This window comes from Lampetra fluviatilis, chromosome 37, assembly GCF_964198595.1.
Source record: "Lampetra fluviatilis chromosome 37, kcLamFluv1.1, whole genome shotgun sequence".
Lineage (NCBI taxonomy): Eukaryota > Metazoa > Chordata > Hyperoartia > Petromyzontiformes > Petromyzontidae > Lampetra > Lampetra fluviatilis.
This window is the reverse complement of record NC_136311.1, coordinates 375236-399067: the sequence shown is the minus strand read 5'-3', so window position 1 is coordinate 399067 and position 23832 is coordinate 375236. Positions and strand designations below refer to the sequence as shown.

At 45.0% G+C, this 23832-nt stretch overlaps 1 protein-coding gene across 1 annotated transcript in view; it reads left to right on the top strand.

Annotated features, from left to right (window-relative positions):
* The window catches only part of LOC144945395 (nitric oxide synthase 1-like), a 60320-nt gene that overhangs the window by 28612 nt on the left and 7876 nt on the right, over nt 1-23832 (top strand). The window contains exons 19-25 of the mRNA XM_078873912.1: nt 175-368; nt 5314-5483; nt 9938-10148; nt 13198-13285; nt 14929-15050; nt 15631-15779; nt 16131-16325. Of these exons, the coding sequence (XP_078730038.1) occupies nt 175-368; nt 5314-5483; nt 9938-10148; nt 13198-13285; nt 14929-15050; nt 15631-15779; nt 16131-16325 (1129 nt within the window). The remainder of the gene's footprint in view (nt 1-174; nt 369-5313; nt 5484-9937; nt 10149-13197; nt 13286-14928; nt 15051-15630; nt 15780-16130; nt 16326-23832) is intronic.

Genomic DNA, 23832 nt, shown 5'->3' with positions numbered 1-23832 from the left:
TTTTTTACTGATTGGCCGTGTCGGGTGGTGGAGGGTTACGACACATTTATAAATAACGCGATCTAAACCCAAAAACGTTGATTATGAATAATATTGGTCGCGAATGCCTACGTGTTATGTTGATGTTGACGTTGATGTTGACGTTGATGTCTGTGCCCTTGGATGCCGGTGAAGCCGCTCCACGGTGCTGGTTCGCCTGGATGTGCACGGTCGCCCGGAGCTGAGCTACGAACCGGGCGACCACCTGGGTGTGTTCCCGTCCAACCGGGACGAGCTGGTGCACGAGCTGCTGGCGCGACTCCAGGACACATCACCTGCCACACAGATCATGCTCCTGCAGGTCTCCCGGGAGCTCGACACTCCCTTCGGTGAGTGCAGCTCTCCTGAGTTCTCAAGCTCAAGGAAGCAGCTGCTGTCTGGGGTTCTGAATCTGATGCAAGTGTTGTGCTGTCTCGGGTTCTGAATTTAATGTTGCCACCAAGCGGATATCCCTGGGCATTGTAAAGAGCTATGATGGAACTTGATCAGTTATATCCTATGTCCATCCGATATTGCTGCTGTGTCTTCTAACTTACTTCCCATACTTTTTGCTGATGATATTAGCTCTATTTTATCACGCAAGAATTTAAATTCACTAATCAATGAATTCAATACAGGCATAGTAAACTTTTCCGAATGGTTCCAGAAAAACAAATTATCTTAAAATGTTAAAAAATCCAACTTTATGATATTCACTGGTAAGAATAATAAATATTGTAAAAAAAAAGAACCAGAATCTTTATATTTTTGGTTCTTTCGGTAAAGTCACATAGAAGGGAAATAATAAAATAATATTAATATTGTTTTTTATTGTTTTATATTTATATTATTTTATTACTTCCCTCTACGTGACTTTACCAAAACAACCAAGAATATGAATCCCTGTAGTCACGAAAGCTTTAAATCAAAACCAGAATCTCTATTACTGGGAATTAAATGGGTCAGGTTTCATCCACTAGATTGCTTGGAATATTAGTTGATGGAAAATTGTGTTGAAAAGATCAAATTCACTTTGTCTGCAGTAAAGTGATGACGTCCATTGGTATCATCAGAAAGATGGGTGGTCTGGGTCATCAGGCCTGCTTCATAAATCTATACTACAGCTTAATTTACCTATATCTCATCTATTGCAATATTGTCTGTGTCAATGCATATGCTTCCTACCTACATAAGTTACATATCTCGATTTAAAGCTTTCGTGACTGCAGGGATTCATCTTCTTGGTTCTTTCGGTAAAGTCATTTAGAAGGGAAGTAATAAAATAATAAAAATAAAATAATTCTCACGACGTTTCGGCCACAACGCAAGCAGCCGTCCTCAGGTGAAAACCAGGTCTGTCGAGACGACAGAGTCTGAATGAAACAGCACACGAGCTTGGAGCATATATATAAGCTGGGCGCCTTGACAAAGGAATTTGCATATCAAGAGGAATTTAGCATATTTATGGGAAATGCAGGAATGTGATTAGTACTACATATGCATGTGCATTATGCAGGCCACAGTTGCTGCTGCTGTCGCAGTTGCTGCTGCTGCCGCAGTTGCTGCTGCTGCCGCAGTTGCTGCTGCTGCCGCAGTTGCTGCTGCTGCTGCCGCAGTTGCTGCTGCTGCCGCAGTTGCTGCTGCTGCTGCCGCAGTTGCTGCTGCTGCTGCCGCAGTTGCTGCTGCTGCTGCCGCAGTTGCTGCTGCTGCTGCCGCAGTTGCTGCTGCTGCTGCCGCAGTTGCTGCTGCTGCTGCCGCAGTTGCTGCTGCTGCTGCCGCAGTTGCTGCTGCTGCTGCCGCAGTTGCTGCTGCTGCTGCCGCAGTTGCTGCTGCTGCTGCCGCAGTTGCTGCTGCTGCTGCCGCAGTTGCTGCTGCTGCTGCCGCAGTTGCTGCTGCTGCTGCCGCAGTTGCTGCTGCTGCTGCCGCAGTTGCTGCTGCTGCTGCCGCAGTTGCTGCTGCTGCTGCCGCAGTTGCTGCTGCTGCTGCCGCAGTTGCTGCTGCTGCTGCCGCAGTTGCTGCTGCTGCTGCCGCAGTTGCTGCTGCTGCTGCCGCAGTTGCTGCTGCTGCCGCAGTTGCTGCTGCTGCTGCCGCAGTTGCTGCTGCTGCTGCCGCAGTTGCTGCTGCTGCTGCCGCAGTTGCTGCTGCTGCTGCCGCAGTTGCTGCTGCTGCTGCCGCAGTTGCTGCTGCTGCTGCCGCAGTTGCTGCTGCTGCTGCCGCAGTTGCTGCTGCTGCTGCCGCAGTTGCTGCTGCTGCTGCCGCAGTTGCTGCTGCTGCTGCCGCAGTTGCTGCCTTATACATTTTAATATAACACTATGTATTATTCTACCCACCCTAATGTGTATCACCAAGCATACAAATGCCACAACATCTGCCACTATACCCTGTACCATTGACCGTCGTGTCAATGGGTGAGTGGTGAGGGGAAAATTGCAGCGGAGCAAAGAATCCATTCCCTGCGGAGAATACAATGCCAGTGAGTGGAACGCGGTCTGAAAGTCACCGTAAACGTGAACACAATCAGTTAAGATCCGAAATGGTTTATTACGTCCTTCGAATGATTGCTAAGCCAGAATCCATCTTCTCGGTTGAAATTGTCTCTGTGTTTGTATATGTGGATCGCCTCATGAACGAATCTCTCATGATAGCCAGATGGCTTGCAGAGAACCTCTGTCTTGGAGAAGTCAATGTCATGTGAGCCCACTGAATTGTACCATCAGAGTATGAGAGCTCGGGGCAAGCATCTACACTATGGGAACCTCATTTGCCAGTAAAAATATGATAATTGGTTTTTTACCCTTCTATCTGGCAACAAAACTGTCTTTGAGTTGTGCGCCTTTTGGTGTCATCTGGTCCAACCCATTAGAGACTAGGCTCTAAGGAAAGCTGTCTCGGGTGTGGACCAATCAACTTCATGGACAGTGCACATTATCAGAGTTATGTTCTTTTGTTTGTATTATGACTGCAGGTATTGCGGTCTATGCAAACATGACTCCTTGTAAAAAGGTGTCAGTTTTGTTGCCAGATAGAAGGGTAAAAAACAATTATCAACCAAGAAGAAGTTACACATCATCCAAAATAAATTTGCAAGACTGGCCACCTCCTCAAAGTACTTGGCTCCATCTGCCCCGATATTTAAGAAACTCAATTTAATGTCCATCTACAACATTAATATACTCCAAATATGCATCTTTATCTATAAATGCACGTACCTCCGTGACATCTTACCGAAACCCTTCAAAGTATTCTTCCAGGTTAATTCCCAAATCCATGCATACAACATGAGACACTCCGATCACCTTCACCCTCCCCACTGCCGTACCACCCATAGTCAATTCTCTATCAGATATAGAGGTTCTGTACTCTGGAATTCCTATCTTCACATTGACAAACTATCATAAACATGCTCACCAGCTTAAAAACCAGGCTACAGTCTACATTATAGACTGCCAGTACACTCACCAAGGTTAAGAACCAGGCGACAGACTACATTATAGAATACCAGTATGCTCACAGATGTTAAGAACCAGGCTACAGTCCACATTTGTATTTTTTTGTTTTTATTCTTTTATTTTTTATTATTTTTATTCTAATTTCCTATCTACGTGACATTACCGAAAGAAGCAAAGAATATAAAAATATCATCATCCCTCAATAACTTCAAGCATAGACTACAGGTCAGCCTAAAGATCCAAACTACCCAGTAGTCCCTCCATGTAGTCTAACTCTTACATACACATATGCACACATGCACGCACAAAGACACGTTTTTTTGAACACTGAGTTTAACATGTTTATTTGTAATTAGTATGCTTTGTTTAATTGATTGGTGAATACGTTTTGTATATACATTGTTCTTTTTTTTGGTGTGGTTTTCATATAAGCCCTCTTGGGTTTCCAACTTCAACTGCACATGTTTTTTTTACCTTCTTTATTTGCACTGTTTGTTTTTGCCTTATTTTTTTTTGTGCGAATAAGCAATAAAATACAATTTATGTTAGGAATATGTTGATGGGTAGAGGCCTGCGTCTCTGTTCTCTAAAGACAAGATTTACCAAAAAGGAACAACTTTCAATTCCTGACCATGCATAACATCGGTGACAAGTGCTATGTGAACTTGGCCTGGACCTCATTTAAGTTGTCTCAACCTTACAGTGGCATGAGGTTTCGTGATTAATACTGCAGGTTTGTTAATCATAAAAATACACATTGTCTGCATCATCGTGAAAGTTAAAGATCTAGTGATGTCATTTGTAAGAGTAGGTCATTGCATGCTGCATCATGGTCCAATATTGCCAAATTAGAAAAATGCCCCACAATTTACTAAATTAAAATATACATCGAAATCCTCGCTCCTTACTGTAAGGACCCTCCTAAAAATAGTTATGAGACTCAGTGAGGCTTTCCTGGGTAAACAAGATAAATAATCAAGTATTTGTGATCATCAGCAAATTGCAAACAAAGGCAGCCACTCTTCATAACTTCACGGTGGTGAGATGTTAACTATCTCGCCTGATATGCAGGAGGTCGTGGGTTCGATCCCGACCCTGACGCCTGCTATATATTTGGTTTGTATGTCTCTCTCTCCATGGTCGCATGGATTTTTCTCTAGGTCCTCTGGTTTTTATCTCCAGATTTAGAAACATATTTTTAACGTATTTGGCTTTTATAAATTTCCACATGATAAACCAATTCGTTGAGATATTCTTATTTGTGGCCAGATCGCTTCTGAAAAAGAGCTATTAGCTCAGTGGGCTTTACCTAGTAAAATAAAAGGAATTTTTGGTAAAAAAAAGCATTGTTTATTTTAATAGGTGCTCACTAACAATCAGAATCTTCATACTGGAGGGATTTGAGAAGCTATGAAGCTCTTTTTCACAGATGTTCAGTAGTTTTCACAGATGTCCAATAGATTGTTGGGACAATATTTGCGACTAGATTCAATACTTGCCCCAACAATCTGGTAATCCCTTTTCCACTGTAAAATCCGAGTTGAGATTGCATGGTGTTCATGGACTATTTGCCATATTGAGCTGGAACCAAACAATGATGCGCAGACCTCCCAATACGTCTGAATCTGGTAGGTCAGTCAGTAAACTCTGAGGAAGCATCACTACCATGTCGTCTACATATGACTAGATTCAAGCATTGTTTATGACGTCAGCAGGACAGCTGGTCCTACAGTGGAAAATCAGTCCAGTGCCTCCTGAACCATTCCAAGCTCATGCGCGGCACGTCCCTAGCATGGCTTGGCTGTACAGTGGAAAAATTGGTATTATTCTTGCTTGTGTGGTGCAGGCACGGTGAGCGAGTGGCAGGCTGAGGGGCGGCTGCCCCCTTGCTCGCTGGCGCAGGCTTTCTCACACTTCCTGGACATCACGACGCCCCCGTCTCCACAGCTGCTGCTCCACTTTGCGGGGCTAACCGACGACGAGGATGAGCGAAAGCGCCTGCACCTCCTTGCCAAGGTGAGACGGTGGGGGACACATGGAGAGCATTGTACTGCGAGTCAGGACCAGTGTTGTATTAAGGGTAAGAGACATGGGGTAGGATTCAAGAGGTAGGATTCAATGTTGTGATTAGGTCAGGGCTAGTATTTCATTCTTCAGATCATAAGACACACTTTTTGCCCTTTGTTGTTCTAGCACATATCTGTCATTTATTTAAATATTTGATTAGTCTAGGGTATTATTGATTTTCTTGGTTCTTTCGGTAAAAGGCACGTAGAAGGGAAATAATAAAATAATAAACAGAAAACATAATAAAATACAATTGTCAACTTTTATTTTTATTATTTTATTATTTCCCTTCTACGTGACTTTACCGAAAGAACCAAGAAGATGAATCCCTGCAGTCACGAAAGCTTTAAATCGAAAAATATTATTGATTTGTTATACACAATGATAGAAGACAACCTTATTGTTCAGATTCTTAGGTATCTCCCATGTAAGGGATGCATTTGATACATTTGTAGTGAGTCCAACTGAGTCGCAGACGTTATCTTAGGAGCAACACTATTTATTTACACAACAGTACGTAACATAACACAATCTACACTTGGGTCTCGAATGCCCATCTAACCACGCTACGGCAGAACTAGACACGATTCGCTATCCCAGTCCGGACCACAAGCTGGGTCCCAGACCGCGTGACTCGAGACTTCTTCTCCCCGACGTGGATCTTCATAACACCTCGAGCACACGAAGAACCCCGAGCTCCTCACGGGGTCCTTGTTATATGCCCCCGGGCTGGGGCTGGCTCCTCCCTTCGCCACGCCCACCTTTCAGGTCTCTCGAGCTCCTTCTCGAAGGTTCCCGAGAGCTCTTTTGGACCACGTGACCACCCCGTGGCCCCCGTCCACTGGTAGCCCCCCTACAATATCATCCAGTCACATGTCAGCAGGTCAACCAGCGTATCATGCCCCACGGTAAACCTGGCTGGCTGACGCTCCCTCTCGCTCCCTCACTGGGAGCTCGCACCGCATTCAGCTCGCGGTGCCTCCGCGCTGACCAGCGCTCACCCAGGCTGGTACTACATCCTGTAACCCAGACTGCACATAATGACAACACATTACCCGCCGTGGCTTCTTAAGCCCAGGCACCATACAATGACAAGCACAGTCACTACACATTGTTCAACCACACACATGAGAGTCATTAAATAGGCAACTGACACTCAGTCCAAAAAATACTTGATACTGTTATACAAATAAAAGTAAAAATAAATTAATCAATGGCTTCATTCAGAATGCAGGTTAATAAGGCATCACCTAGTACACAATATGAGGTTTATTATAAGGCAAACAACGCAACAAAGGTAATCTTTCAGTTTGTAGCAGATCGTCTCTCGCACTAGTATTGAGGTGACAACGACAAGCGTGGAGGAATTTTCTGTGCTAGCGAACGTTAACGCGTTGTACACCATCTCGCAAACAGTGCAGACAGCAGGTTGATGAGTGATGACACAGCAGCAGCCTAGTGGTTGATGCAGCAGCTGGCGACTTGCCAGGTTTGGTCGGGTCTTGACGACGTGTAGAACGATGATGTTCGTCTTTATTTAACATCCACTGTATAGATGTATTCACCATGATAAATATGCCAGGGCTTGGTGGTTTACAATACCTTTTTCTTTAGCTCGTGTCACCCATGATATGTGACCTTGTGGCACAGTTCGATGCATAGCCTTTCCTTCTCCAGTAGGAAAATGTGGATTATCTTTTTCCTCCAACATTTCTTCTGTAACACTCACCTAAAGTATCCCTAATTTCGCTTGCCGTATATATTGACTTTATATTATTTGACAACTGCAAATACTACAATTACAGTGAGGGAAAAAGTATTTGATCCCCTGCTGATTTTGTACGTTTGCCCACTGACAAAGAAATGATCAGTCTATAATTTTAATGGTAGGTTTATTTGAACAGTGAGACAGAATAACAACAACAAAATCCAGAAAAACGCATGTCAAAAATGTTATAAATTGATTTGCATTTTAATGAGGGAAATACGTATTTGACCCCCTCTCAATCAGAAAGATTTCTGGCTCCCAGGTGTCTTTTATACAGGTAGCGAGCTGAGATTAGGAGCACACTCTTAAATGGAGTGCTCCTAATCTCAGCTTGTTACCTGTATAAAAGACACCTGTTCACAGAAGCAATCAATCAGATTCCAAACTCTCCACCATGGCCAAGACCAAAGAGCTCTCCAAGGATGTCAGGGACAAGATTGCAGACCTACACACAAGGCTGGAATGGGCTACAAGACCATCGCCAAGCACTTTGGTGAGAAGGTGACAACAGTTGGTGCGATTATTCGCAAATGGAAGAAACACAAAAGAACGTCAATCTCCCTCGGCCTGGGGCTCCATGCAAGATCTCACCTCGTGGAGTTGCAATGATCATGAGAACGGTGAGGAATCAGCCCAGAACTACACGGGAGGATCTTGTCAACGATCTCAAGGCAGCTGGGACCATAGTCACCAAGAAAACAGTTGGTAACACACTACGCCGTGAAGGATTGAAATCCTGCAGCGCCCGCGAGGTCCCCCTGCCCATCTGAAGTTTGCCAATGAACATCTGAATGATTCAGAGGACAACTGGGTGAAAGTGTTGTGGTCAGATGAGACCAAAATGGATCTCTTTGGCATCAACTCAACTCGCCGTGATTGGAGGAGGAGGAATGCTGCCTATGACCCCAAGAACACCATCCCTACCGTCAAACATGGAGGTGGAAACATTATGCTTTGGGTTGTTTTTCTGCTAAGGGGACAGGACAACTTCATCGCATCAAAGGGACGATGGACAGAGCCATGTACCGTCAAATATTGGGTGAGAACCTCCTTCCCTCAGCCAGCGCATTGAAAATGGGTCGTGGATGGGTATTCCAGCATGACAATGACCCAAAACACACGGCCAAGGCAACAAAGGAGTGGCTCAAGAAGAAGCACATTAAGGTCCTGGAGTGGCCTAGCCAGTCTCCAGACCTTAATCCTATAGGAAATCTATGGAGGGAGCTGAAGGTTCGAGTTGCCAAACGTCAGCCTCGAAACCTTAATGACTTGGATAAGATGTGCAAAGAGAAGTGGAACAAAATCCCTCCTGAGATGTGTGCAAACCTGGTGGCCAACTACAAGAAACGTCTGACCTCTGATTGCCAACAAGGGTTTTGCCACCAAGTACTAAGTCATGTTTTGCAGAGGGGTCAAATACTTATTTCCCTCATTAAAATGCAAATCAATTTATAACATTTTTGACATTCGTTTTTCTGAATTTTTCTTGTTGTTATTCTGTCTCTCACTGTTCAAATAAACCTACCATTAAAATTATAGACTGATCATTTCTTTGTCAGTGGGCAAACGTACAAAATCAGCAGGGGATCAAATGCTTTTTTCCCTCACTGTAGATTTAGCATCTCCACTGGTTTAACACAATACCTCCTGCACTGCTTTACCACTATACCTCTCAGTTATTATTCGGCATTTAGGCCATTCTCCTGCAATGCACGACTTCTATCGAGAGCAGCTCCACATGCAAAGGAGTGTACGCTACCTGGCCGACATGAAAATCAGGGGGCTGGCCCCTCTGTGTGCTCTCTGCACTCCGGCGCCTCAGACCTTCTCATATCTTCTCTTCCCTCTTCTGTTGCTTCTCCTCTCACATAGCCCACTGACATACTCGCTGTATGAATGGGCCAGTGTGTAAGATTTAATCATTTGTTTCTTATTTATGTTTCTCTCTTGTGAGACAATGGAGACCTTAAACATTTACCAGACTTCCACAGCTTGGCCCTCACTCCATCCTCCTTTTTCAGAGATAAGGGTAGTATTTGCTTATTTTTTGGCATTGAGTCCCGTGCCTGGTATGGTAACAGCTGGATCATCAATCTACTTTCCTTTCTCCGAGGTACCGGGAGTTTTATGTTTGTTTGGCCTCAACTTATGTGTCTCGTGTGGCCACAGCTTGTCAGTAGAAAGTAGTGCTCTGGAGTAGGGGAGCCTCCGGCGTGCTTTGAGCCAAACTTCATACCTTGTTAGATAGCTCTCAAGTCAACTTAGATTATATATACTCAAACAACCATGAACTAATCAATTACAATTTTCCTCTTCATCGTTGTGATTATCATTATTATTATGACAAGACATTATATGATCGAGACTTATGTAATCCTTCTTAACACTCTTTTTTTATAAGGGTATATTCACAACACCACGGTTTTTTAAGCTAAAGCTAGGGATGCATCTTTTATAGTCTGGTAGGTGGGTGTTGGTGACCAGATCGGTGTAACTTTACTGACACCTGCCATGAGTTTGGGGTGCATCTCCTTATTTTCTGGAGCATCGTATAATGCAGAGAATGTGGAACATCACAAAGAGCTGAGTGCCAGGTTGGCGCTTCACTGAGCCGCCACCACTGCACTGCCCCCAGGGTCAGCAGGCCTACGAGGAGTGGAAGTGGAGGGGCAACCCCTCGGTGCTGGAGGCGCTGTGCGAGTTCCCCGGCGTGCGCGTCCCCGCCTCGCTGCTCGTATCTCAGCTGCCGCTGCTGCAGCCACGCTACTACTCCATCAGCTCGTCCCCGCGGGCGCAGCCCGGACAGATCCATGCCACCGTCGCTGTGGTCTCCTATCGCAAGCACGGTGAGACGTGTGCCCAGCGCAGAACTTGGGGTGCCTTGCACAGGGCACCGATGGATGGAAGGTGACAGCAGGGGTGTCGTGTGGTTGATACAGGCCCTGGTTCAAGGAATGAAATGGGCTCTCCTCTGCCCATTTTCCCCTCTCTTCATCGCTTGGTAACTGGGCCCCTTCGTCCAGTGGACTCTGATGCAGTTGCATAACCTGCATACTTAATAGATACACCACTCTTATTATAATTATATACACAGGAAAGCCTCACTGAGTCTCATGACTTTTTTCAGGAGGGTCCTGCCAAGTTTTTGCAGTTAGGGGAATGATAGCTATGCAGATACATGTATTTATTTTAAATTGCCAAATTGAGACCATGATACTGGCACACAATGACCTAATCTTGCAAATGATGTCACAGGATCATGAACATCCACTATGAAGCAGCCGGCACGTAATTTTTTTTAACTAATACACACCACAGTATTAACTAGGGCAGCAACTGGATTTGAACTCTGAACTTCTGCAACAAGCGACGAACGCGCTATCGCTAGGCCATGTCGCCACTATCTTCATGTGTGTGTGCTTGTAAATATGTGTGTGTGCTTTTTTGCTGTATACATAACTATGTTATTTATGCTGATGATCTATGTATGCTGATGATCTGGTAACTTCTGCTCACTCTGAGGAGTTGGAGACTCTGCTACTGAGCCTGGTACATGCCACAAAGAGGTGGGGCCTTACCATCATCCTCACAAAAACACAACATCTGCCTTGGTATTTTGTGCCATCAAACACACCGCAATTTAAACTCCTCATAATTAATGGGGCAGTTGTGAAGAGAGCGGAGGAGTTTCCAAACCTGGGCAGTGTGCTTATGATCAGTTCCAGTTTGGCAGCAGAGGTCTCACTTCACTGTGTGGAAGCTACCTGGTCTGTAGCTCCACACAAAGCTCCAGGTCTTCTCAGCCACACTTATTCCCTTCTTTCTTTATGCTTGCAAAACCTGGACCCCTCTGAAGGAACATTTGGACCAATATGAAACATTAAGGCTGGCCTACCTAATATTCATCCTTTGTTTAACTAGGTTGGATTATGTGAGGAAATCACAGATTTTTCAAAGATCTGGACACTGTCCCATCGGTGAGTACCTCCAGCAAGCGAGGCTGCTTTGGCTGGGGTACGTGGCCCGCATGTCTAGCCATGGAATTGCCAAGCAGCTACTGTTTGGCCAGATAGAGGGGCTAAACGAGCATGGCATGGACTACAGAATATATTAACTGATATAGAATTGGAGGATATGGAGCTGAGTGGATATGCCGATGGCTGGTACCAGCAGTATTAAGATCAGCTCCTATGGAGGAGGCTAGTGAAATATGTGACTGGCCAGTTGGAGGCAGTCGCCCTCTAATAACAGCGATGGGCAGAACGAAGTGCCGAGCGGCTAAAACGCAGCAAGTTGGCACAGTAGGGAGCACAGGTGTAGCCCGCATGCCCAGCCACCGCATACCTAAACAGCTTTTGTTCGGCCGGATCGAGGAGGCTAAACGGGTGCGGCATGGGCTAGAAAAGAGATGGAGTGATGTGGTACAAGAGGATGTGGAGCTGAGTGGACTTGCCGATGACTGGTACCAGCGGTGTCAAGATCGGCCTCTATGGATGAGGCTCGTGAAGGACGCTAGTGGGCATTTTGAGGCAGTCGCCCTCCAACAACAACGGAGGGGGGAGGAGCGACGCTCACAACAACGAGCGGAGCGCCGGGTGGCTAAAGCACAGCAAGTTGGCACAGTAGGGGGCACAGGTGGTGCATCAGCCAGTCATCTCAGTCAGTCGACCCGTGGCACCTTGGTCTGCCCCGTGACCTGCCAGCGGGCATTCGACACATCACGTGGCCTCAACGTGCACATAGCCTGGCTGGCACAAGCGTTGTGGTGACGTCACAGCCACTTAGTGGCGAATGGCGGTTGTTGTCAGTAAACAGTGGTGTAGCAGTGGTTGGCATTGGCCTTGTTTTATTTTTAGTCATTATTGACCAGGCACAGACCACCAGCTTGCTACACTTGAGAACCCTGTTTAATTACAGGCGGCTGCAACCCCGATTTGAACCCAAATTCTTAAAGGTTGGGAGCTGAGTGTGTTCTTGCACGGTAATAGCCCTCTACCCACTTTAAGTGCAGAATTTTAATAAGTTATAATTTGCACTGTAAGATGCACTCAGTGGAAAACTGTAAATGTCACTGATAATGATGATGGATGTTGCTACTCTTGAAGGTGATTGTCTTGGTGATAATAATGAATGCTATTATTGCTGCTGCTGATGATAATGAATGTTCATGGCGTAATAACTCAAGTCACTCAATGCTCATGTCAGTAAGGCACAATAGATGTGTGAGTAATTATGAAATGATAACGATCAGCGTGCATATAAGCAGCACAATGAACCCAGATTGCTAACTTTCAGCGCACCTCACCTATGTGTGCCAAGCCATCTGCTGTTTACATCGTTGGAATTCTGCCTGCGTCTTTGAACACTTGGCAAATTCCTGAGTTCATATCTTAAAGGGGGTGGGGGCAGCGGTGGTCACAGTGGTTATTCGCTCACCACACTATGAAACCGGTAACGCAAGTTATTCATAGCCATGGCTAATATTAATGGCGAGTAGTCTCTGAACTGGTTTTGGGCTGTCCCCATCTTCACCAACCCGCACTGACCAGCGTGGTGAATAATGGTTAAAAACGACCCCCATGAAACTGATACGGTGTAGGAAGGCCTTCATCAAGCAGTGGATTGACAAAGGGCTGTGCATAATTTTTATCACGTGTTAAGTACACATGCTATTGTCTTACAGTTGCATTGCCGCGTCTCACACCTGCGCATAATGTGTGACTCCACGCCAAGTAATTACAATGGATTCATACAGAAGCTGTTGCTGTTATTGCTGTTGTTTCTGCTGATGCAGGTGTGCGAGTGTGCGATACTATCGGTCTGATTGTGATGCGTTGACAATGATGGCTGCCCCCTCCCTCTCCCCGTTCCGTGACCCCTATGTTCTCTGAGCAGGGGGACATGGGCCCCTGCACCATGGCGTCTGCTCGTCCTGGCTCAGCCACATCGAGCCCGGGCACAGTGTGCCCTGCTTCGTGCGCCCGTGAGCTGCCACACAAACACTTGGTGACACGGACACAGACACACATTTGGTGACATGGACACACACACATTGAGATCGATGTTCGGTTGCCATGTTGAAGGCATGCATAGTGATTTAGCACTTAACAGAGTGGGCCTTGTGAAGGCATCTTCCACTCCACATGAACCCTATACCATAATTTAAAGACCCCCCGTATATCCGTAACAGACTGATGGTGAAAGTGTTGTGAGCAAGCAACTAATAAAGGCTGTGGTCAGCTACACACATGGCTCCCCTTTTCTAGCCAATATTGATGTATACACATTGCACCAAGTACTAAGTTTGAAGGCTGAGTCGACCTTGGGAATGCACCTGAGAAGTTCTAATTCCACTTGCCACTTATTTTGAGTGGGAATAGTAACCAGGTTGTCGGTCATAGTGTAATGTAGTAACGTACAAACGAATAGCACAATGACGCACACCCTGAAACACCGGGACATCTTAAATACACACATACCTCTATCTCGACACATGCACACACACAGACAACTGAATTGTACACCAGAACAGATTCACATGCCAGAGAGCATCTCAAATGCATCGAGGAGCACAGCAAGTTTCCTCTGTATATGCAGTAACAGTGCCACTCACCCACCAGGTCAATGCCTCTTTTGAAATTCTGCAACCTTTGATATATTTCTCACATGCATAGTTTTGCCAAAATGGATACATTGGTCCTTTTTAATATTTATATATATGTCCATTATTTTTAAGTCTTTGAGGTTGTGCAATGGTTTGGGTTTAATATGAAGAGGTCTTGGAGTTAATTAACTCTGTCACAGTGCCCGGCGATGCACACAGGCGGGACTGTCGCACACGTGAGCTGGCCAGACATCAACGCAATTAATTAAACACAATGTGTTGAATAACGCGAGTCCTTCATCTCTCCAGGACAACTAGCCTTCGTCTCAAGACTCCTCTTCAGGGCAAACCTACTTAAGATATTTGCTCATTTTCATAAGTTTTTTGACAGCCGTCTTGTCAATAAACTGTTGGGTAAAGGCCTCCCCATGCCATATCGATCATGGGGATGTGTTTGACATGACTTTATCACACTACTCAGGATGGGCTAGCGAAGTCAGGGAGCATAGATGTGGGAGCATAGATGTAGAGAACAACAGTGGATATTGCTGCACTATCCTTTGCTGCCCACCTCAAACCCCTGCAACCTATAACACATAAGGCATTATTGTTATAAATCCAAGCACTATTCATGCTCGCTACTGATTAGTTTTTGAGATTAGAATAAATGTAGAGCATATTGGTATTATTTGATCATCAGTAAGTATCTTTAATTTAGCCAAGCTGTTAAATAAACCCATGGATTAAGGGTTGTGTTTTAGCTTGAATGAATTGGAAACTGATGGCTCTAACTGACTCATCAGTAGCCCTCATTATTCGTGACAATTGCCTGGAATGTTGGCTGATTGCACGTTGTTGTGCCAGTTATGATTTAGAAAGCTGCCCAAGGCTATGAAACTGCACTGTGAGACGTGTGTTACTTTCTGGGCGCAATATAAATGCGCGTTGTTGTGATAGAGTGTTGTCAATCATTGCAGTTATTTAGTATATGATGATTGTGGTGGCGGTTTTTGTCATGGCAGGGCCCCGGGGTTCCGTCTGCCCTCTAACCCCAGCCTGCCCTGCATCCTGATTGGTCCCGGCACGGGCATCGCTCCGTTCCGCGGGTTCTGGCAGGAACGGCTCCATGACATCGAGCACCGAGGTGCTGTCACACGCAACCACAACTACGGTCCAACCACAACCACAATGCAACCACAATGCAACCACAACCACAATGCAACCACAACTACAGTTCAACCACAACCACACCACAACTACGGTTCAAGCACAACTCAACTACTACTCAACCATGACTACGGTTCAACCACTAGTCAGCCACAACTACGGTTCAACCACAACCACTACTCAACCACGACTCAACCATTACTCAAGCACAGCGAAAGTTCAACCACAACTCAACCACAACTATAGTTCAACCGCAACCACAAGGTTCGACCACAAAAAACTTTACCACTACTCAACTACAACTACTGCTCAACCACAACCCCACCACTACTCAACTATAACCTTAACCATTATTCAACCACAACTAAAGTTCAACCGCAATCACTACTCAAGCACAACTACAGTTTCACTACTACTCAGCCACAATTATTATCAAACAAGCACTGTTCGACCACAACAAAAGTTCAACTAAAACCACTACTCAACCACAACCACCACTTAGCCATGACTTAACCCTAGCCACCGCTAATCCACGTATGTGTGTTTGTGTGGTACAGGTGTGCATCCGTGCGGGATGATGCTGCTCTTTGGTTGCCGGGAGAGATATGTGGATGACATCTACCGTGATGAGATGGAGCTCGCACGCAGCAAGGGCATCTTCTCTGAGGTGCACACGGCATACTCACGGGAGCCCAGCACCCCCAAGGTGAGCACCATCACCATTACCACCATCACCACCATCACCAGCATCACTACCATCACTCACGCGAGCCCAGCACCCCCAAGGTGAGCACCATCACCATTACCACCATCATCACCATCACCAGCATCACCACGATCACTCACGCGAGTCCATCACGCCAACGTGAGCACCACCATCATCACCACCACCATCATCACTCATGCGAGCCTAGCACCTGCTAGGTGAGCACCATTATCCTCACCACCATCACCATCATCACTCATCTGCCTTAGATGAGGTTAGGCGTGTCTGATGTCTCATGTTTGGGCTGCATCTGTGCCCCCCACACTGCCCCCGCCCCCCCCCTCCCCCCAGATGTACGTGCAGGACCTCCTGCGCGAGTGCTTGGACGCGCAGGTGTTCTCGGTGCTGCAGGAGAGGGGCGGGCACCTGTACGTGTGCGGCGATGTCACCATGGCGGGCGACGTCCTCAAGACGTTGCAGCAGGTGCTGAGCCGGCATGGAGACATCTCGCTCGAGAAGGCCGGGCAGATCGTGAGCCGCCTGCGGGTACGTGAGCGCCAGCGGCTTGAGCGGCAAGGACACGGGGAACGCACGGTGGGGGGGGGGGATGTGTGAATGTTTGAGGCGTGTGCGTTGTTTGAAGTGGTTTCAGAAAGATGCCAGTATTCCCAATGAAAAGCAGAATACATAATAGTTATTTTATCACATTTAATGTGTAACTTATATTTTTGAAAAAAAAATTGTGATGAAAGTGTTAAGAAACTCTTGGTTTATGTTAACATGGGAAAAGGGGCTCAAAACACTGCACCCGATTGAATCTGGTGAAGAATGGGTTCCAGCCCAATTGGTAGGGGAAGGGGGATTGGCAGGCAATGGTGCGACCTTGGCACAATAATGCCGGCGATATGGCATGGGTTGAGGGGTTTTGGTGACCATGTAGTGGAATGGCTACTTTGCAGGTGGCCGCTGGCATGAGCACATACCTGCTATGAGTGTCAGAAAGTCGGCATGTGAGGGGCTGCCGTGTGTCTGGGTTGAGAGGCCACTTGTGGGTGAGTTTTAATGGCTCTGGGGCCAGGTTGATTGAGTGGAGTGTGGGTAATAATGAGTTTGCCCTACTTGCCACTAATATTGTGTTAACCTTTTGCTCACACCACAGGATTGGTGTGGTAACCGAACCACCACTTGTGCTTCCACATGTTCCCTCGATCCGTGAGCGTTCCGCACACCATAGCACTTGAGCCTACAACATGGCAGTGCGTTACAAACACCACATAGCTGGTGTTGTAACTGCCCCTTACGTTTCTCCTGTGCTTTCCAGAATGTTCCCTTGCTTTCTGAGCATTCCTCACATGATAGCGTCTGAGCCCACAGGATGTGCTGAAGAAAACTGAGTGGCTTGCATGAAGAAAATTTAACATATCGAAAGGAAACCACCCACTTTTATTCAGCACATCAAATGTGATTAATTTTGGGGTCAAAATGATTTATTTTCAACTTTTGCGTGCAAATAAAATTGTGTGCATTGAAAAACTAAAACAAATGTTTTGCCATGAAAACTACTAAACTAGTATTTTATTTTATCAGGTAACACCCACTTGAGCTATCTAGCTCTTTTTCAGAAGCTACCTGTCTACAAATGATAGCCCAATGTCCGGTCTCAGGATTCAGATATTGCCGCATGATACAGTTCTTACAATTAAGATACGTATGCATGAACTTAGGAAGAAACCACTCAGACTATTTCTGTGTTAAGCGAATTTAATATTTTTCGATTTAAAGCTTTCGTGACTACAGGGATTCATCTTCTTGGTTCTTTCGGTAAAGTCACGTAGAAGGGAAGTAATAAAATAATAAAAATAAAACATAATAAAACAATTCTCACGACGTTTCGGCCACAACGCAAGCAGCCGTCCTCAGGCGAAGAATGAGAACATTATCAAGCTAGGAGCTTATATAGGTGTAGCGAGGAGGAGCGCCTTAACAAAAGAATGTGCATATGAAGAGGAATTTAGCATACCAATGGGCAATGCATAGGAGGTGGGCGGAGGGGTTTCAAAGTCGCATTATGCCCATGCATTATGCAGGATCAACAGCACCACGGGGGGGCGCAAGGAACAGCGTTAATAAAGGAAAGGAATGTTAGTGATATGTAGCTGCATTTGCCAAACAACCACGTAGAAAACCAAAGTGAAAACTACATAAAAAAAAAAACTAAAATATAAACTGATACTTACTATACTCTACAATAAGCTGAGTTACTAACAACAAATAATAAATTACAATTCTACGTCGTAAGAAGTATATAATATACTTCCATCTAAACTTTATTCTCTTAGCATATACAGTACTATATACTGCCATAGATAAACCCAACATTAAATTATATACTGTATTGCTGTAAACCACCCTATACTTTATACATTTTAATATAACACTATGTATTATTTAACTCACCCTAATGTGTATCGAAATGGTTTATTACGTCCTTCCAATGATTGCTAAGCCTGAATCCATCTTCTCGGTTAAAATTGTCTCTGTGTTTGTATATGTGGATCGCCTCATGAACGAATCTCTCATGATAGCCAGATGGCTTGCAGAGAACCTCCGTCTTGGAGAAGTCAATGTCATGTGAGCCCACTGAGTTGTAACAGTGGTCTGCCACGGCTGAGGTGTTTGTCCTACCGTGTTTTAGATCAGCTTTATGTTCACGAATGCGGTCTGAGACGTGTCGTTTGGTTTCCCCAATGTAACTGCTACCACAGAGGCAACTTAGTTTGTAGACGCCAGGGTACTGTATGTCTGGAATCACATCTTTTACAGACGGTACCAGATCACGGATTTTATGTACTGTGTTGAATCGGACCTGGATCTTGTGTTTAATCAGGATTTTGGAGATCTTTTTTGTGACCCCAGCAATGTAGGGTAAGGTGATGGTCTTGAAAGGCTCCTCAACAGGATCTTTCTTGATGGTTGGAGTGATGGCTTTGCGGATTGTGTAGTCGGAGTAACCATTAGCTTTAAGAGCTTGGCGTACGTGTTTGAGTTCACTGGAAATGTGTTCATGGTCGGAGATGCATTGGGCTCTATGATATAGAGTCTTGATGAGGGAATTCTTCTGGGATGGATGGTGGTGGGAATCCGGTTTTAGATAAGCATCCGTGTGGGTGGCTTTCCTGTAGACAGAGTGGCTCATTGAACCATTAGGTCTCCTTTTGATTAGGACATCCAAAAAGGGTAGCTTGCCATCATTTTCGACTTCCATGGTGAATCTGATGGCTGGGTGTATGGAATTGATGTGGTCGAGAAATTGGTCTAGAGCAGGCCGGCCATGTGGCCAGATGACAAAAGTGTCGTCTACGTATCTCTTCCATAAGGTCGGGCGTAGAGTGGCAGTCTGGATGGCGTCCGTCTCAAATTTCTCCATGAAGATGTTGGCTACAACCGGAGATAGGGGGGAGCCCATTGGGGTGCCCTCAATTTGCTTGTAGAAGGTTCCATTCCAGGTGAAGTATGTATTGGTTAAGCAGTGTCTCACCAGGGGGGGTACCCCAGCATTTAGTCCTTGATGAACCAAGTCTTCAATGATTGCGATGGTGTCAGGCACAGGCACCTTGGTGAACAAGGAAACCACATCAAAACTGACAAGCAGGTCGTCTGGGGACAGGGCAATCCCCTTGATTGTCGATACCAGGTCAGTAGAGTTTAGTACTGCAGAGGTGGTTTTTCCAGTGAAAGGCCGTAGGATTTCGGACAAAAAACGAGCCAGTTTGTAAGTGGGGGAGTTGATAGTAGAGACAATGGGACGAAGAGGTGTATCTTCTTTATGTATCTTTGGCAAGCCGTACAATCTTGGTGGCCTGGCTGCAGAAGGTTTCAACGAGAACTGTTTGGTCTGATCAATTAATGCGGTTGAAGCAGAGATGATGTTGTTGGTTTTGGAGACGAGGCTGTTGGTGGGGTCTCTTTTTATTTTTGTATAGCTGCCATCGTTGAGTAGTTCTTGAATTTTGTTGTTGTATTCTATTTTGTCCATGATGACAGTGGCATTGCCTTTGTCGGCTGAGAGGATGACAATGTCATCCCTCTTTTTTAATTGAGCTAATTCAAAACGCTCATCTTTGCTGATGTTGCTACATCATTGGAAGGACGTAATAAACCATTTCGATACACATTAGGGTGAGTTAAATAATACATAGTGTTATATTAAAATGTATAAAGTATAGGGTGGTTTACAGCAATACAGTATATAATTTAATGTTGGGTTTATCTATGGCAGTATATAGTACTGTATATGCTAAGAGAATAAAGTTTAGATGGAAGTATATTATATACTTCTTACGACGTAGAATTGTAATTTATTATTTGTTGTTAGTAACTCAGCTTATTGTAGAGTATAGTAAGTATCAGTTTATATTTTAGTTTTTTTTTTTATGTAGTTTTCACTTTGGTTTTCTACGTGGTTGTTTGGCAAATGCAGCTACATATCACTAACATTCCTTTCCTTTATTAACGCTGTTCCTTGCGCCCCCCCGTGGTGCTGTTGATCCTGCATAATGCATGGGCATAATGCGACTTTGAAACCCCTCCGCCCACCTCCTATGCATTGCCCATTGGTATGCTAAATTCCTCTTCATATGCACATTCTTTTGTTAAGGCGCTCCTCCTCGCTACACCTATATAAGCTCCTAGCTTGATAATGTTCTCATTCTTCGCCTGAGGACGGCTGCTTGCGTTGTGGCCGAAACGTCGTGAGAATTGTTTTATTATGTTTTATTTTTATTATTTTATTACTTCCCTTCTACGTGACTTTACCGAAAGAACCAAGAAGACGAATTTAATATCTAAAAAACTCTAATATGCGAACAGTCTTATCATCAGAATTACCACAACAGTATTCATGCAAATATCATACTCCTCGATTCGTACAAATACAAACATAAATGGTCAAGTCTTATGGTTGCGTTGTTGAATAGGGCAATAGAACGATGGGCTAACTTATCATGGCAAAATTCATTCAGAAACATGCTAAAGAAATGTGTGCCCGATGGCAAAACATATTCACTGGTAAGATTATGCGATTAAAAGCAATATCTCAAAACAATCGTATTCATGCAAGTGTATAGATTCAGAAAATTGATGCTTATCAATTGACTAGTAGGACATCAATGAATTCATTGGTAGGATTATGCGATTAAAAGAAACAAACAATTAAATACTTCTAACGACCGTATTGATGCAAGTTAAGGGACAGAACAATGCTTCTCAATGTCCGGTTAATACTTAACACACCAGCTTCGAATGGCAACCCTATGTGAAACAAAACACTGCGGAACAACATTATTCATACCGATTTGCACGTCGTGTGTGTATGTGTTGGAGGGGCAGTCACCACGAGGTCCAATCATTATACTGGTAGCAACGAAGTGGACCAGACCACCAATAGATTAATGTGTCCGTCCATCCGTCCGCGTTTGTCCGTCCGTCCATCCGTCCGCGTTTGTCCGTCCGTCCGTCCGTCCGTCCGTCCGCGTTTGTCCGTCCGTCCGTCCGCGTTTGTCCGTCTGTCCGTCCGTCCGCGTTTGTCCGTCCGTCCGTCCGTGTATCAACATCGCCCCCTACTGCAAACACTTGGCATGACCCTGTCCGACAAGATGGCCGCCCGCTCCCCCTGGATATGTGAATTAAACAAGATGGCCGTCGCTTCCGGCGCATCACGGCAAAACTTTAAACTTCGCTTCAAAATTACTTTACTGAAACGCAGCACGTTTATTTAAAAAATTACGTTACTGAAACGCTGCACGCTTTTTTAACACAGAGACAAGAAACATTTATTAACACAGAGACGAGATACATTTAATCGCCTTATTTGTGCACGAAAAGCACGGCACGAGGCCTAGTGCGGCAGGCTTCGTGAGGCCTAGTGCGGCAGGCTTATTAACACAGAGATGAAACGCAGCACGTTTATTTAAAAAAAATTACTTTACTGAAACGCAGCACGTTTTTTTAACACAGAGACAAGAAACATTTATTAACACAGACGAGATACATTTAATCGCCTTATTTGTGCACGAAAAGCACGGCACGAGGCCTAGTGCGGCAGGCTTCGTGAGGCCTAGTGCGGCAGGCTTATTAACACAGAGATGAAACGCAGCACGTTTATTTAAAAACAATTATTTTACTGAAACGCAGCACGTTTTTATAACAGAGACAAGAAACATTTATTAACACAGAGACGAGATACATTTAATCGCCTTATTTGTGCACGAAAAGCACGGCACGAGGCCTAGTGCGGCAGGCTTCGTGAGGCCTAGTGCGGCAGGCTTATTAACACAGAGATGAAACGCAGCACGTTTATTTAAAAACAATTATTTTACTGAAACGCAGCACGTTTTTTTTAACACAGAGACAAGAAACAATTATTAACACAGAGACGAGATACATTTAATCGCCTTATTTGTGCACGAAAAGCACGGCACGAGGCCTAGTGTGGCAGGCTTCGTGAGGCCTAGTGCGGCAGGCTTATTAACACAGAGATGAAACGCAGCACGTTTATTTAAAAACAATTATTTTACTGAAACGCAGCACGTTTTTATAACACAGAGACAAGAAACATTTATTAACACAGAGACGAGATACATTTAATCGCCTTATTTGTGCACGAAAAGCACGGCACGAGGCCTAGTGCGGCAGGCTTCGTGAGGCCTAGTGCGGCAGGCTTATTAACACAGAGATGAAACGCAGCACGTTTATTTAAAAACAATTATTTTACTGAAACGCAGCACGTTTTTTTTAACACAGAGACAAGAAACAATTATTAACACAGAGACGAGATACATTTAATCGCCTTATTTGTGCACGAAAAGCACGGCACGAGGCCTAGTGTGGCAGGCTTCGTGAGGCCTAGTGCGGCAGGCTTATTAACACAGAGATGAAACGCAGCACGTTTATTTAAAAACAATTATTTTACTGAAACGCAGCACGTTTTTATAACACAGAGACAAGAAACATTTATTAACACAGAGACGAGATACATTTAATCGCCTTATTTGTGCACGAAAAGCACGGCACGAGGCCTAGTGCGGCAGGCTTCGTGAGGCCTAGTGCAGCAGGCTTATTAACACAGAGATGAAACGCAGCACGTTTATTGTTGTTGTTGTGCATATTGGCAGTGGTACCTGACTCGGCTGAATCTGCAGCCCGGCAGCGGCAGAGCAGAGGCAGCGAGAGGCCTCGTCGCTGCTGCTATTCACTCGCTTATAGTTCTACCGTGTTCACTACATCTGTCGTGTTCACTACATCTGCTGTGTTCACTACATCTCTGCCGTGTTCACTATCATCTCTACATCTCTGTCATGTTCACTATCATCTCTACATCTCTGTCGTGTTCACTATATCTCTGTCGTGTTCACTATTATCTCTACATCTCTGTCGTGTTCACTACATCTCTGCCGTGTTCACTATCATCTCTACATCTCTGTCGTGTTCACTATATCTCTGTCGTGTTCACTATTATCTCTACATCTCTGTCGTGTTCACCACATCTCTGCCGTGTTCACCACATCTCTGCCGTGTTCACCACATCTCTGCCGTGTTCACCACATCTCTGTCGTGTTCACTACATCGTATTCACACGCAAGTATTTCTACTTGTGATGCAATCTTTGATTATTTAGCTGCTGGCTGCATGTTTGGTGGCGATGCTACCGTTATAGCAGCACCAACTGCGGTTGGTTCTGGGTCCATGGAAACGACGCTTTTCACTGCGAGTTTGTAAAGGGTTCCAGCAGCAAATGCGGTCTCTGTTTCAGCAAGCATCTTTTCAACGTGGGCGTCCAGACAACCATTGGGGTCTTCAAAGTCGTGGTTGTTTTCGGTATCCATGTCGTGCGCGCGAATTAAAACTCGAAGTGCCAAACAAACACTGCTCAATGTAGTACTGTTATATGAATATGCCAAACGCCCGTTTATTCAACTCTATGTAGACGACATAAAATGCACCAAGGTGCCGTTTATTCCCTCTATTTTATTTCACCTTTATACTAGTAAATGCA